At 58.9% G+C, this 13,085-nt stretch overlaps 2 protein-coding genes across 2 annotated transcripts; one reads left to right on the top strand and one right to left on the bottom strand.

Moving 5' to 3' along the window:
• The first annotated feature begins 660 nt into the window (after positions 1-660).
• OXTR (oxytocin receptor) lies at positions 661-6,857 on the top strand. The gene is made up of 2 exons (XM_013182233.3): positions 661-1,862; positions 5,268-6,857. The coding sequence occupies exons 1-2, from the start codon at positions 932-934 to the stop codon at positions 5,513-5,515; spliced, it is 1,179 nt and encodes a 392-aa protein (XP_013037687.2). The 5' UTR covers positions 661-931; the 3' UTR covers positions 5,516-6,857.
• Positions 6,858-7,511: 654 nt separating this feature from the next.
• Positions 7,512-12,816, bottom strand: CAV3 (caveolin 3). The gene is made up of 2 exons (XM_013182228.3): positions 12,592-12,816; positions 7,512-9,465 (listed from the first exon to the last, which is right to left on the bottom strand). Exons 1-2 carry the CDS (start codon positions 12,703-12,705, stop codon positions 9,124-9,126), a joined length of 456 nt encoding a protein of 151 aa, XP_013037682.2. The 5' UTR covers positions 12,706-12,816; the 3' UTR covers positions 7,512-9,123.
• Positions 12,817-13,085: the final 269 nt, after the last annotated feature.

The following is a 13,085-nucleotide window of genomic DNA, read 5'->3' on the forward strand; positions in this document are numbered from 1 at the left end:
CCGGGCCCGGCGCTGCCGCTCCCCCTCGCGGCCGCCGCTCCCGGCGCAGGCGGCGGGGTCCGGGTCCGGATCCGGCTCCGCACCGTGCCCGCCGCTGCGGCGGTGGGGTGGGGTAGGGATGGGGACGGGATGGGGATGGGGATGGGGATGGGGGTGGGGATGGGGATGGGGATGGGGATGAGGATGCTGAGGGGGCCGGGCCCCTCCCCTCCCCATCCCCATCCCACCCCATCCCACCCCATCCCATCCCATCCCACCCCATCCCACCCCATCCCCATCCCACCCCACCCCACCCCACCCCACCCCATCCCACCCCATCCCACCCCATCCCATCCCATCCCATCCCACCCCATCCCACCCCACCCCACCCCACCCCACCCCATCCCATCCCACCCCATCCCACCCCACCCCATCCCATCCCATCCCACCCCCCCACCCCCCCACCCCATCCCATCCCATCCCATCCCATCCCATCCCATCCCACCCCATTCCATCCCACCCCACCCCACCCCTCTCCACCCCTCTCCATCCCTCCCCATCCCTCCCCATCCCACCCTCCCACCCCTCCCACCCCCGCCCCGCCCGCCGCGGCCGGGGTCCCCCTCTCCCTGCGGGGGGAGCACAGCCCTCGGCGGGGCCGGCAGCGGGACGGGGGCGCGGCTGCTCCCCGCTCCCCGTCCCCGTCCCCGTCCCCGCCCCCCCCGGAACGCCCCGCGCTGCCGGGGGCAGGGGGCTGCGGGCACGGCGAGAGCCGGGCGGGGCGGGGGGTGCCCGGAGCCCCTCCTGCCCCCGCGGCCGGGGGGGGCCGGGCGGGAGCGCGGCGCGGGGGCGAGCGCCGGGGAGCGGAGCCGTGCCGGGGCCGCGCCTGCCTCCGGCCGGGAGCGGCTCGCAGGGCTCCGCACGCCGGGCTCGGCGCGGGACGGGGCCGGCCATGGAGAAGTTGTACCTGGCCGGCAGCAGCCTGTGGGCGGCCAACGGCTCGCTGGGGAACGGCAGCCTCCCGGCGGAGAACCAGACGGCGGGCAGGAACGGCACCGCGGACCCGCTGAAGAGGAACGAGGACATGGCCAAGGTGGAGGTGACGGTCCTCTGCCTCATCCTCTTCCTCGCCCTGACCGGCAACCTGTGCGTGCTGCTGGCCATCCACACCACCCGGCAGAAGCACTCCCGCATGTACTTCTTCATGAAGCACTTGAGCATCGCTGACCTGGTCGTGGCCGTCTTCCAGGTCCTGCCCCAGCTCATCTGGGACATCACCTTCAGGTTTTACGGGCCGGATTTCCTTTGCCGGCTGATCAAGTACTTGCAGGTAGTGGGGATGTTCGCCTCCACCTACATGCTCTTGCTGATGTCCCTGGACCGGTGCTTGGCCATCTGTCAGCCGCTGAGGTCCCTGCACAGGAGGGCGGACCGGGTCTCCGTCCTCCTCACCTGGCTGCTGTGCCTGCTGGTCAGCATCCCTCAGATCCACATATTTTCTCTGAGGGATGTGGGGAATGGAGTTTATGACTGTTGGGCAGACTTCATCCAGCCTTGGGGACCCAAAGCCTATGTCACCTGGATAACCCTCATGGTCTACATCATCCCTGTGTTGATGCTGAGCATCTGCTATGGCTTAATCAGCTTCAAAATCTGGCAGAACGTGAAGCTGAAGACGGCTCACGGGCCCAACGTGGGTCTGAGCTCCAACGCCCGCAGCGGGACGGCGTTTGCCAGGGTCAGCAGCACGAGGCTCATCTCCAAAGCCAAGATCCGGACGGTCAAAATGACCTTCATCATAGTGCTAGCTTTCATAGTCTGCTGGACGCCCTTTTTCTTCGTGCAGATGTGGTCCGTGTGGGACACGAACGCCCCGCAGGAAGGTACGTCCTGCTCCCCCGTGACTGTGCGAGGGCCGCTTAGCCCAGCGACCCCGGGGACACCCGCCAGGGGCTGCGGGGCAGCCAGAAACTCAGCTGGGTCGGGTCTCGGGGGGCTGGGTGAGGGGACGAGGAGAAGTTCTGAACACGGAGGAGAAACGGGAGGGGCGGCGGTGACCGTACCTGGGCGAAGGCTAGCTCAGCCCGCACAAATCCAGGGCAGCTGTGGCTCCGGGGTCGGGCTGCGTGGCTGGCGGTGGCCGGGGAGGTGTCGCTGCTCCCCGAGGTGGCTGTGCGAGCTCAGCCCCCCGGCTCTGAGTTACCCACACCGGCTGCTCGCGCCTGCTCCATGCAGCAGCTCCCACAGCACAAACTGCTCGTCTCATTGCCCAACTTCTTTTCTTTTGCAGTATCGTTTTATCCTCGCTGACTTCTTTGCTTGCAACTATTTTGCCCTTCTTTCACCCTCTTCTCCTGCTTCCATCCACCCAGGGACTGTGCCGCTGTTATTTTATCTCTGGCTGGAGCACGGTTCCTCCAGAACCCCCCTGATTTATGAAAAAAGGCTTTTCCTAAAGGATGTGGTGTCACTGATTTGCCATTTTTTATACTTGGTGCTGGCTGCTCCTGTCGTCACTAAGGTTGCAAGCAGAGTAAAATATATTACCCTCCTTGGGTTTGCGTGCTGTAGCTGGGCGAGTCTGTGCTGCCTCTGCGCGGAGGTGTCCCTGCACCTGAGGGGTGAGCTTACAAGAAAAACTCCGCACAGCTTTGTGAGCTAGGAAAAAGGACAAAAAAGCACACTCGGGGACAACTCTTCCTTGGACAAAGTGCCCCTAACTCATCAGAAGCACGGAGCCTGGGGATGCCGAAGGCTGAGGTGGAGCCGCGGCTCCCCGCTGTCTGCCCACAGTCCTGCCACAGCAGGGGCTCCGCAGCCGGCACGCGGCTGGGTCGCACCACGTCCTCGTGTCTTGTCGTTAACCGGTGTCAGTTATACACTCGTTAACCGGTGTCAGTTACACATTCATTACACGGCATCAGTTACACATTGCCAGTGTGAAGCCTGGTGTCTCCGGCAGCCCGTGCACATCTGTCCTCCCAGCAGCCAGAGGAGCCCTCCTGCCTGGCTCCAGCTCTGCCTTTCTCGCCTCTCTCTGTCCCTTCCATTCCAGGTGGAGACACGAACACGGCTTTTTAAACCCTCCTAGGTGCTCCAGGCAGCTATCTCTTGATTTTCTACCTGATTTAGGCTAGTCAAAACTTCCAGTTTTCAGAAGCTGGATGAAGCTGTGTCTCTCCCTCTGGCTGTATTTCCAGCCTGCAGTCTCATCAGAAAGCGAAAGCTCTGCCGCTGCCGGTTCCCCCGGTGGGGCTGCGCGGGGCAGTCGGGTTCGTAGCCAGCGCCGCTCACGGGTCGCGGCAATGCCTGCTTGTTTGTCAGACTTGCCCCTGCCTGCACTGTCGAACGGGCAGTGCCACCCTTTCTGTTGCTTTGCTTTGCTGGGCGATGAGGGCTGCAGCCCGCAGCACCCCAGGGTGCCCTCCCCCAGGCCCTCTGTCCTCCTGCGGGCTGCCCCGGGGCACGAGAGGGGCTGCAGAGCCCGCGCTCTCTGCAGAAGCAGCAGGTTTTGCCTCTGCATTTCTGAGGGTTGCCCTGAGTCCCAGATTTTTGGTTTTTCTGTTTTCACCAAAGCTTAGGCTGCCCTGGCTGGGCAGAATGACGGGACGCTGGCGCAGAGGTGTGCCAGCAGCAGGGGGTGAATTCAGCCCCTTCTCGTGCTGCGGGAGCTACAGGCGGTGTGGGCGCTGCGCTGGACAAGGCGAGGGGCAGCGAGCTCACCGCGCTGCCAGGCAGCAGCAGGGCTCTGCCACCTCTGCCTTGCTAAGAAAATTTTTAGATTTCTCCACATAGGATGTCGTAAAGAGTATGCCTGGCAAGGGAGGCTGTTTATACCTGCTGCTGCGGTGTGAGCAGTGCGAGGGGCCGGGGCCTGCTCTGAGGGGCTGGGGGTGCCAGCACGGCGCCCCAAAATCAGACGTCCCCACCTCGGCAGGGGCGAGCGGCTCTTGAGGCACTCCTGGGGCAGCTCCCGTGATGCTCGCCACGCACAGTGGGCCCCGTGAAGCTCAATTTATGTGCCTCGGAGACAGGAGAGCTGAGTCAGCAACAGACGGATGATTGCTTTTTTTTTTTTTTTATTTTTAAGTGACTTGCTGTGATGTGTCTCAGGTCTCGCACCTGGGATTTGGAAGCAATTCCCCATGGCTTCCTTTTAGCATATACTTGAAATTAACAGCAATTGGACCAGCCATCACTTGAGCAGGAATTATGCGTGAGTGGGTTAAAGGTGCATTTGGAAACCAGCACTCACTATTTGTGCTTCTCTTCTAGTTTCAGAGGTGCGAGCGGATTTTTGCGGAGGCAGAAAGGCAGCGAGCACAGCCAGACCCCCGTAACACCCGCACTGCACACGAGGAGAGCAGAGGACGGGCTGGGGCGCGGGGCCGGCGCAGGGCACACCGCCCCCATGGCGCTCAGCACCTGGGGCCAGCGTGGCCGCCAGGCTCCGGGGCCAGCAGCCCTGCTCGGACAAGTCGGTGCCGGTCTGAGCTCTCGGCCATGGGTGGGAAACTTGGGTGCTTCGTGCCGTGCCGGTGGGGACAGCCGCGGGGATGCTGTGCCTGGCACCGTGCCGCACCACCGCCGCTGTCCCGACAGCCGTGTTTGCAGCCAGGAGCCATTGCCAGGCTCCCAGATTTCATTACTGAAATGGAAATGGCCATCATTTCCCATGGCAGAGCTTCGTACGTGGAAATTAATTTGGGGAGGGAGGCGAGAAAAATGTCTCTGCTTTCAGGGGCTGGGACAGTGCTGTGCAGAGGCGTGGATGTGGCCGGGCTGGCGGGCACCGTCCCTGCAGCTGCGTTTTGGCGGTGGGGACACCTGGGAGTGGTGCCCCTGGCAGCCCCATCAGGGGCACCCTGGGGATGTTGGGGAGGGTGGCAGAGACCCCACAGCCTTTTCGAGCCACCGGCTCTTTATTCTGGGCCCTGTTCTCTGCCGTGCCCCCCAGGTGGGCACTGCAAGCGCTGACTGCAGCTGGAGGAGCAGCTCTGCCTCTTTGCGAGGTGGCGCTGGGTTAACATCCCAGAACCAGCAGCACGGGAGCCGAGCAGGGCAGACACAGCTCCTCTGGGAAAACCCTGAACAGGAATTCATTAAAACTGGACTTGCTGCCTGCTGTTTTTGTATCTCACCTCGTCTTTACCAGTGCAGTTGCTGTGGTGTTTCTGCAGCAGGGCCGTGTGTCCCGGAGCGGGGCAGGCACCGCTATGCTGTGCCCGGTGCCCTCCCGGGGGCTCACCCTGCCCCACAGCACCCTGATGCCGCTTTCTGCCTTGCAGCCTCTCCCTTCATCATCGCCATGCTCCTGGCCAGCCTCAACAGCTGCTGCAACCCGTGGATCTACATGCTGTACACGGGGCACCTCTTCCACGACCTGATGCGGCGCTTCCTCTGCTGCTCCACGCGCTACCTGAAGTCGCGGCCGGCGTGCGACCTGAGCGTCAGCAAGAAGAGCAACTCCTCCTCCTTCGTCCTCAGCTGCAAGAGCACGAGCCAGAGGAGCTTCGCGCAGCCCGCCGCGACGTGAGGCACCGCCGGCCCGGCCCTGCTTCTCCGCCGTGCTGAGCGCCTTCAGCACGCCCCTGTAAAAAAGCTGTGACTGGGACCAGAGAGGGGGTTTCCGTGTAAATAGGTGTATATAGGTCTGCGCGAGGGTGAGCATGGACAGCGTTTGTTATTTAACTGGGGCAGGAGCGAGTGGAAGACTTCTGTGCTCGGAATATCGGCGGTGCGTGGCGCTGAGCAGCACGAACCCGGTTCCGAGCCCATTCGCCGCTGAAGCGGGTGGCTTTCCAAACACACGAGGGGCAGGTTTTGTCCCGAGCGATCGCCAAAGCTGGGCTCACCCCGACTGAAGGGAGCCCCCTCCCCGCTCCCCTGCGCTGGGCAGGCGGCACGGCCGGGACAGAGCGGGGAGCGCGGGGCTGCGGGGCGCCGTGGGGTGGGATGGGGTGGGATGGGGTGGGATGGGATTGGATGGGGTGCCATGGGGTGCCATGGGGTGCGATGTGGACCCTTGGGCCGGGGCCGGGTGTCCCTGTGCCCACAGCTGTGCCCGTGGACACAGTGGGAGCGAGGGAAGCAGACACGACTGTAGGATCAGGGGATGTGTGCAATAATACATTTGCTGAACGCGCTCAAAGCTTCTAAAAGGCTGGCATTTGGGATTGCATCTGGGCTCCATGGGATTGAAAAACTCCTGCTGAGTCCCCCGAGGCCGAGCTTTTGCTTTGGGTTTACTGTAGATAGCAGTTAGTCTTTTAGTTAGTCTTTTACACCAATGCAATCTTGCTTTGTAGTGCACGAGGTCATGCTTATGGCATGGATTTTTATTGCAAAGAAATACCTGTAAATAAAATTTTCGGACTGTGTCGTGATGGAAAGAGGGAGGGGAAGTGCAGAAGCATTGCAATACTAAAAACTTTACTAAACTAAAAACTTTACTATTTTTAAAAATACTAAAAACTTGGGATGCTACGCTTTAAACACAAGACCTGAGTACGCTCAGCGTAAGGATGCTTTTGTTTATAGAGCACTGCACCAAGCACTTAAGATGTGTACACCACTTCATACTTTGCATGAAGTTAGCCATGGTCCAGCCCCTGCAGGGTGGAACAGCTTGGGGTGGCTGGGAGCCCTCCTGTGGCGGTGGGCCTGGGGGTCCGGCAATGAGGACGGATGCTCCCACCCTCGCTCAGGTTGCTTCTCCTGTGGGCACCCGCAGGGATGCCATGCAGAAGTGAGGCCTGTGTGCACTCCGAGGTAACCTGATTTGGCCTCACGTGTTGGGAATGAGTGTGAAAAATGCATTTATCTATGTATTAGTTTTATTTTTTCACTGTCATCAACAGGTACATTTTCACCTTTCATATTCTGGCATTCCTTTGATTTTTTTCTCGTAGCATCAAGTGACTACGACGCAGCACATTCAGTCCCAGCATACTTCACAGACTGGTTTAAATCGTTATGAAAACATACAGAGCTTTTCCTCCTATGGTCATCCTCTTTCCCCTTGAGAGTCACTACCTCCCGCACGGAACAAGAAGGGGACCCTGATGTGCTTGGGCTCCTTTGAACGCACAGGGGCTCGTTCAGACTCGCTCTTCTCTCGTTCTGTGCCCCCACACCCTGGGGTGTCCCCGGAGGGTGCCTCGGCTCTGCCTGCCCACAGCAGGGCACGGTTCACCCCGGGGCCGCCCTCGCTCCGCCGGGGTAAGCGCGACGTGACGGCGATAGTGAGCTGTGCCGGGGCGAGGAGGGGGCTCGGGGGAAGCAGGGCGCTGCCGTCAGGTCGGGGCGAGGAGCTAGGGGCTTGTCACAGAAAGGGACACCGGCCGCGGGGCCGACACACGCTTCAAGAGGGTCAGAGGGAAACAGAGGTGCTGACGGCAGAGGTGTGCACTCCCTGTGCAGGGAGCCTGGAGACCACCGCGGTGGGGAGACTGGAGTTTTGGAGGGGGTTGGTTCAGGATGTGAACTACTAGGACAGCAACAACAAAATTAAAAAGACTGTAATTCCAACATTGTTTTTAATTACTTTTATTCCTTCAAAAAGCTTTAAAAAATGCTTGTGGTAAAGTGTTATTGGAAATATTTTTTTTCCCTACAAACATCTAGATATCTTTTTTCTTGCGTGTAACTCTCTCCGTCTCAAGGCCTGGTGTTGCTGGAGCATCAGTGCTACGTTGCTGTGGGATAACGAAGGTCCACAGTCCCAAGTCACTGGAGGAGCACCAATAGAAAATCTGGCTCTTCCTTGTCCTTGGCATAGCACTAGCAGAGACTTTGGCTTCAAGTATTTGTTGGCAGCCAAGGAAAAAAAGCACATGAATACAATTGAGAATAATAACTGAACAATGAGACCTCCTGGGCCCTGATTCAGCAAAGCACTTAAAGACAGAGCCAACAAAGCACCTCACAGTTAAAACACAGCTCTGCGGAAGACGGGCCAAACAAACTGACTGACAGCCCAGGGGAGGAAATGGCTCCGAGCTGCACCCTTCCCCTCTCCCCCTTTTCAGGAGCACCGCGTTGCCCCCAGGAGGCTGGGCCCCGGCCGGACACGGGGGCAGTGCTGGGGGTGCCCGGGGGTCCCGTGCCCCCCACATGCCCACCAGGAGCGCTGGCAGCCCTGCGGCACGGTGTGTGGCAAACGCCCTTCCATGGGCTGCGGTGACCCTTGCCTTCCACGAGCATCCAGCCCCGGTGCTGGGCATGGCCAGGTCCCCTCCTTGGGGGGGCTGTGGGATCTGTCTGCTCCCTCTGCTCCCCGTGGCGAGCCCGCTGCCCCCTCCGTAGGCGCTGCCTGTCTGCGGGGAGCACCCGCACAGCTGCCCCGTGTTTGGTGCTCCCAGGGGCGTCCTGCCCACAGGCACAGCGCTGCTCTAATTCAGCAGTGAGCATCAAACTGCCACGAGTGGCTGTGCAGTTGTCGGCAGCCCAAGCCCTTCACGTCCTCTCAGAAGGCAGACACAGCATTTCATACACTAATCGATCTGCTTCTTGAAGCTCTGCTGAAATGGGAACACACAGGGAAAAAGAGTTTTTTTTGTTTTGTTTTGTTTTGTTTTTCACTATTCTATCCATAAGGCTTTTGTGCAGCCTGATTTAATACAGAAGCTTTCACAACAACAATTATTTGCAGCAAATAATTCATATGTGACTATTTTTTTTCGGGTTATGCTAGAGGGAGGAGACGGAGCAGGCAGGGCTGTGTGGGGCAGCTGGCAGCATGCTGGCGGCTCTGTTGCTCCCTCCCTGCTCTGCAGCTGCAGGTGGTGGCCCAAGGCCATGGTCCAGGAGATGTGGCAGTCCAGGAGATGCTGAGGTCTGGGGGATGCTGAGGTCCAGAAAATGCTGAGGTCTGGGGGATGTTGTGGTCTGGGGGATGCTGCGGTCCGTCCTGCAGGAGCAGGGCATGATGCCAGGTTCTGCCAGCACTGCTGCCTTTAGGATGGATCGAGGGGCAGCTCGGTGTGCCTCCTTCTTGGGAGAGAGTCCCGAGAGCCAGCTGTGCCACAGGCTCCTGCGTGCTGCGCAGGTCCCCCAGGTGAGGTGGCAGCGTGACCGAGGTGGGCACGCCGCAAGTTGCTCGGGAAACCGGTGCAGCACGATGGTTGGGGCAGCTGTCGAGATCTAGGTTTCCTTCCGCAGAGCAACTCTGACGTTGCTGCAGATCTTGGAGAGCGCCTCGAAGAGTGGGTCGCAGAAGGTGTGGATGCAGAGGGAGTAGATGCGGCTGACGCACTGGATCTCGATCAGGTAGCTCTTGATGCAGGGCACCACTGCCCAGATGTGGCAGAAGGAGATGAGGGCAAAGAGGAAGCCCCAGACCACGGCCAGGGGGATTCCCAGGATGGCAGAAAGCAGCCGGTAGCACCAGTACTTGCTGACGGTGAAGGTGGTGTAGCTGGTTTTCCAGACACCGTCAAAGCTGTACGTTCCCACTGGCTCAGCTATCACGTCTTCAAAATCCACCTGGGAGCAGAGAAGAGGCAGGGGGTGAGCGCGGACTGCAGCAGGAGGCCAGGGAGCTGCTGCCACGCGGGGGGAGAGCCCGGGGGGGGGGAGCGGGTTCGCAGCCCCCGGAGCAGAGGCAGACCCCGGTGTGCCAGGAAGCCGTGCCCAAGTCCAAAGGAGATGCGGCAGGGCCGGCGGCACTCACGCTGCGCACCATGCTCGCAGGTGCTGGGGCCGGCCACGAGTGCTCCGAACCGGTGATGTGCGTGGATGTGTTTACTCTGGAGGAAGCCAGAGCCCGTTCCTACCCTTTTTTAGCATTCAGGCATGGGCTGCCTGCTCGGCAGGAAGGTGGTTTGTGCTAATAAAACCCCAACAGTCCTCTTGATTTATGGTTTACTTATTTATATATTCGGAGGCAAGGTACTCAATTCAACTTGTTTGCATTCTGCCTGAAGAGGGGGAGACATCAGCTTGGCTGTGCCCTTACAGGGATATGGTGTTATATGCATGCGTTGGGAGTGTCTCTGCATTACAAATATTCTTAAAAGCCTCTGAACTATGCACAGAGATCTCGTTGCGGTGTAACTCATTTTTAGGGAATGCATGAGCCAAGCTATTTGTCTTGAAAAAAGCATGACCCTTCATTGGTAAGGCTAATGTGTCTGTTTATACCTGTCTGTCAAACTGCGATATCCCTTCTGGTTTTGGAAGCGCTTTGATTGTAAAATCATTCTGTATCATCTTTAATTTCCTGGGATTGGCAAGAGATGCTGGGCAAATATTGACATGAATTAGGAATTAACAGCCAGGCTGGTGGGTGCTGGTGAGCAGCATCCCAGCCCCACTGCCCAGCTGGGCTGGCAATGAATGACAGATCTCAGCTGCCCGACTGCCTGATTAGCTAATCAGGGGATCAATTGATGAAGGGAGCAGCAGGCTATAAAGGAGGAGTCTCTTCTCCTCTGCTTCTTTTCTTCCAGTGTATCAGGAGAGGCTCTGAGGAGAGATGGGGCAGAGAGGCTGAACTGTGAGCTGAGTATGGGCTCTGCCCCAGTGCCTTCAGAGGGTAGCACCTATGGGTGCTGCCTGTGTGCTCCATGGCTGTGTCTAGGGAGAGGCTTTAAGAGCTCTGCCAAGCCTTGGCTGGTGCCCCTGCTGTAGCCGTGCTGGGGTCTCCAGCTCCTGCTGGCGCACCTCAGCGTGCAGGTACGGCTCTATGGCAGGGCGAACCTTGCTGCCTGCAAGTTAGGCATTGGGATAGGCTGCCCAGGGAAGTGGTGGAGTCACCATCCCTGGAGGTCTTTAAAAGACGTTTAGATGTAGAGCTTAGTGATATGGTTTAGTGGAGGGCTTGTTAGTGTTAGGGCAGAGGTTGGACTAGATGATCTTGGAGGTCTCTTCCTACCTAGATGATTCTGTGATTCTGAGTCTGCTTTTCTGCCCTGGCCTGCCTCTGTACCTGCAAAGCTTTAAGGGCATTTAAAGGCCCTTAATCCTTTAAGGGCAGGGCATTTTCCAGTTTGCTGCTGCTCGCTGCAGGGGCTTTGCCTTTGCCCTTCTGAGCCACTGCAGAGGGAGGCAGGCGAGTGGCAGTGCCCGGGGGTAAGGGCCTGGCGGTTCTGCCTCTCCCTGCCCAGCCTTATCTTTGGTGCTATTTTTAAGGTTGGAAGAATGTGAGGTAGCTGGAGTGAACACTTTGAAAGCTTCCAAAGCTGAAAAGGTATTGTGGTCACGTAAGCTGGTGAGCTTCAAAATCCTCTTGGGGATTTTGGAGCTGTGGCAGGAAAAGGCAGGGGAAGGGGTGGGATGGGGGAATGGCGTGAGGGGGTTAGGGAGGGCCTGCTGTGCCCTGACACGTCCTGCCCGGGACAGCTGGTGTACTGCAGCAGTGAGCAGGTAGGTCTGGCGGGACATTGCTTGGCACTTGGCAACAAGCCACGCTGGAGCCCATCCCTGTGGCACGGGCAGCATGGCTGATGGCAGGGGCAGCTGACCCCGGCCTGGTGTCATCGCTCCTGGCTCGCTGTGACAAGGCCCTGCCCTGGGCCCCCCTTCTCCAGGCTCTGTTCCCGGGGTGCCCTTTCCCAAAGCTGCGGTCCCATGGCCCAGCTCTGCTGCCGGGCCTGCCCCCAGCCCCGTGTGAGCAGAGGCAGTGCCAGGGGAGGCACAGATGTGGGGACATGCTGTGCAGGGCCTCGGGGACCGAGCCTCCAGCAGCTGTCGCGGGCATGTCTCGCCCTGCCGGAAGGTGCCCATCTATGGCTGATACTGCCCCAGCTCATCCGGGGGACTTTGATTTGGCTGTGCCCACAGTTTTAGCTGTAATAGAAAGCATTTTAGTGCACAAATGCAGGCTTGCATTTCAGCAGCGCAATCAAGGTCACAACTTGCTCAAAGCCTTTGTGAGCGGGCTCGGTGTCTTGTCACTCCCCATGTCATTCACTTTGATCTCTCAAATAGTTTTAATAAAACCCTTCCCTCTCCGCCCGTCCTCCTTTGGGCCAAATTTATCTTTGGCATAATTCTAACAAATCTTATTACACGACTGACAGAGCAGTCAAGTTTCGGTGGTCAGCATTAACGCAAATGCTTCCCTTTTCAGAGATGTGCTACTCCTTTTGATCAAAAACAGACGAGGAGGCTTGCTGCACCCTCGTGCTGCCACCCAGGAGAAACAGTCTTCCAAAGAGGACAATACATGCCTAAGTGCTCTGGTACTCAGGCTGTCAACTCTTGATCATAAGTAGCTTTTTTCCAAGGTTCCCTTTAAATCAGTGGTATAGGCTGAGCCTGTTTTATTTTTGGCTTTCCACTTGCTGTTACGAATTAGGGTGCCTCCATAATTTTCAAGCTGCAGCCCATGGAGTTGCACAGCACATACAAAGAATCAGGGTTATTGCATTAATTAGAGCTGTGCACCGCACGGGGGTGTCCAGCCAGCATCTGAATGTCCCTGGCAGTGCAGGGTGGGGGTCCTGCAGCAGGTGACCTCGCTGCCACCTGAGGTGCTGCCTCCTCTTGAGGCACGTGCACCAGTGACTTAAAGCCATGGCTGAAGTCAGGCCAGATGCGGAATGAAGATACCCATATACTTATTGCAATAAGAAAGATGCTTCTCAAAAATAGCGCTTAAAGCCATACCTTCACAACGTCTTCGTTTATCCGCTTCGGGTCTCTGTTCACCAGGTCGATCTCCTTGGTGTGTTGGTCCTTGATGATGATCCTCTCCTCCAGCTCGCTCTGCTCCTCTGCCATAGCTCCGCCGCTGCCAGACTGGCACCCGTCGGGTAAAAAGAAGCGAAATTGGGGCTCTGCGGGGGGAGGGCCTGGGGGAGGGCAGGGTGCGGAGGCGCTGCAGCAGCTGCCCTGCAGCCCCCGCGCGCCCCTGGCTGCGCTCCAGGCTAAAATTAATGCCGCACCGCCCTGAGCAGCCCTTAAAGGGGCTTTGCTGGGGAGAGCCCCTGGCAGTGTCACTGGGGGGGGGGGGGGTGTCACACGTGCTGGGGGCTGGTGCCCCCCAGCTGCTCCTGTGGTGGCCCTCGATGCTGCAAGGGTGGCCCTGGGGGTGGGTGCCCCAGCCCGGACATGTGGGTGGGATTTTCTCCTTGCACGGGAGAAATAATGCACACGTGGGA

Source organism: Anser cygnoides, chromosome 10 (genome assembly GCF_040182565.1).
Source record: "Anser cygnoides isolate HZ-2024a breed goose chromosome 10, Taihu_goose_T2T_genome, whole genome shotgun sequence".
In the NCBI taxonomy this organism is placed as follows: Eukaryota; Metazoa; Chordata; class Aves; order Anseriformes; family Anatidae; genus Anser; species Anser cygnoides.

Bases quoted from the DNA above. Each gene is read 5' to 3' on its own strand.
- OXTR (XM_013182233.3), top strand. From the start codon at position 932: ATGGAGAAGTTGTACCTGGCCGGCAGCAGCCTGTGGGCGGCCAACGGC. The intron at 1,863-5,267 runs GTACGTCCTGCT...TCTGCCTTGCAG, and splicing joins CACGAACGCCCCGCAGGAAG to CCTCTCCCTTCATCATCGCC.
- CAV3 (XM_013182228.3), bottom strand. From the start codon at position 12,705: ATGGCAGAGGAGCAGAGCGAGCTGGAGGAGAGGATCATCATCAAGGAC. The intron at 9,466-12,591 runs GTATGGCTTTAA...CTCTGCTCCCAG, and splicing joins TAAACGAAGACGTTGTGAAG to GTGGATTTTGAAGACGTGAT.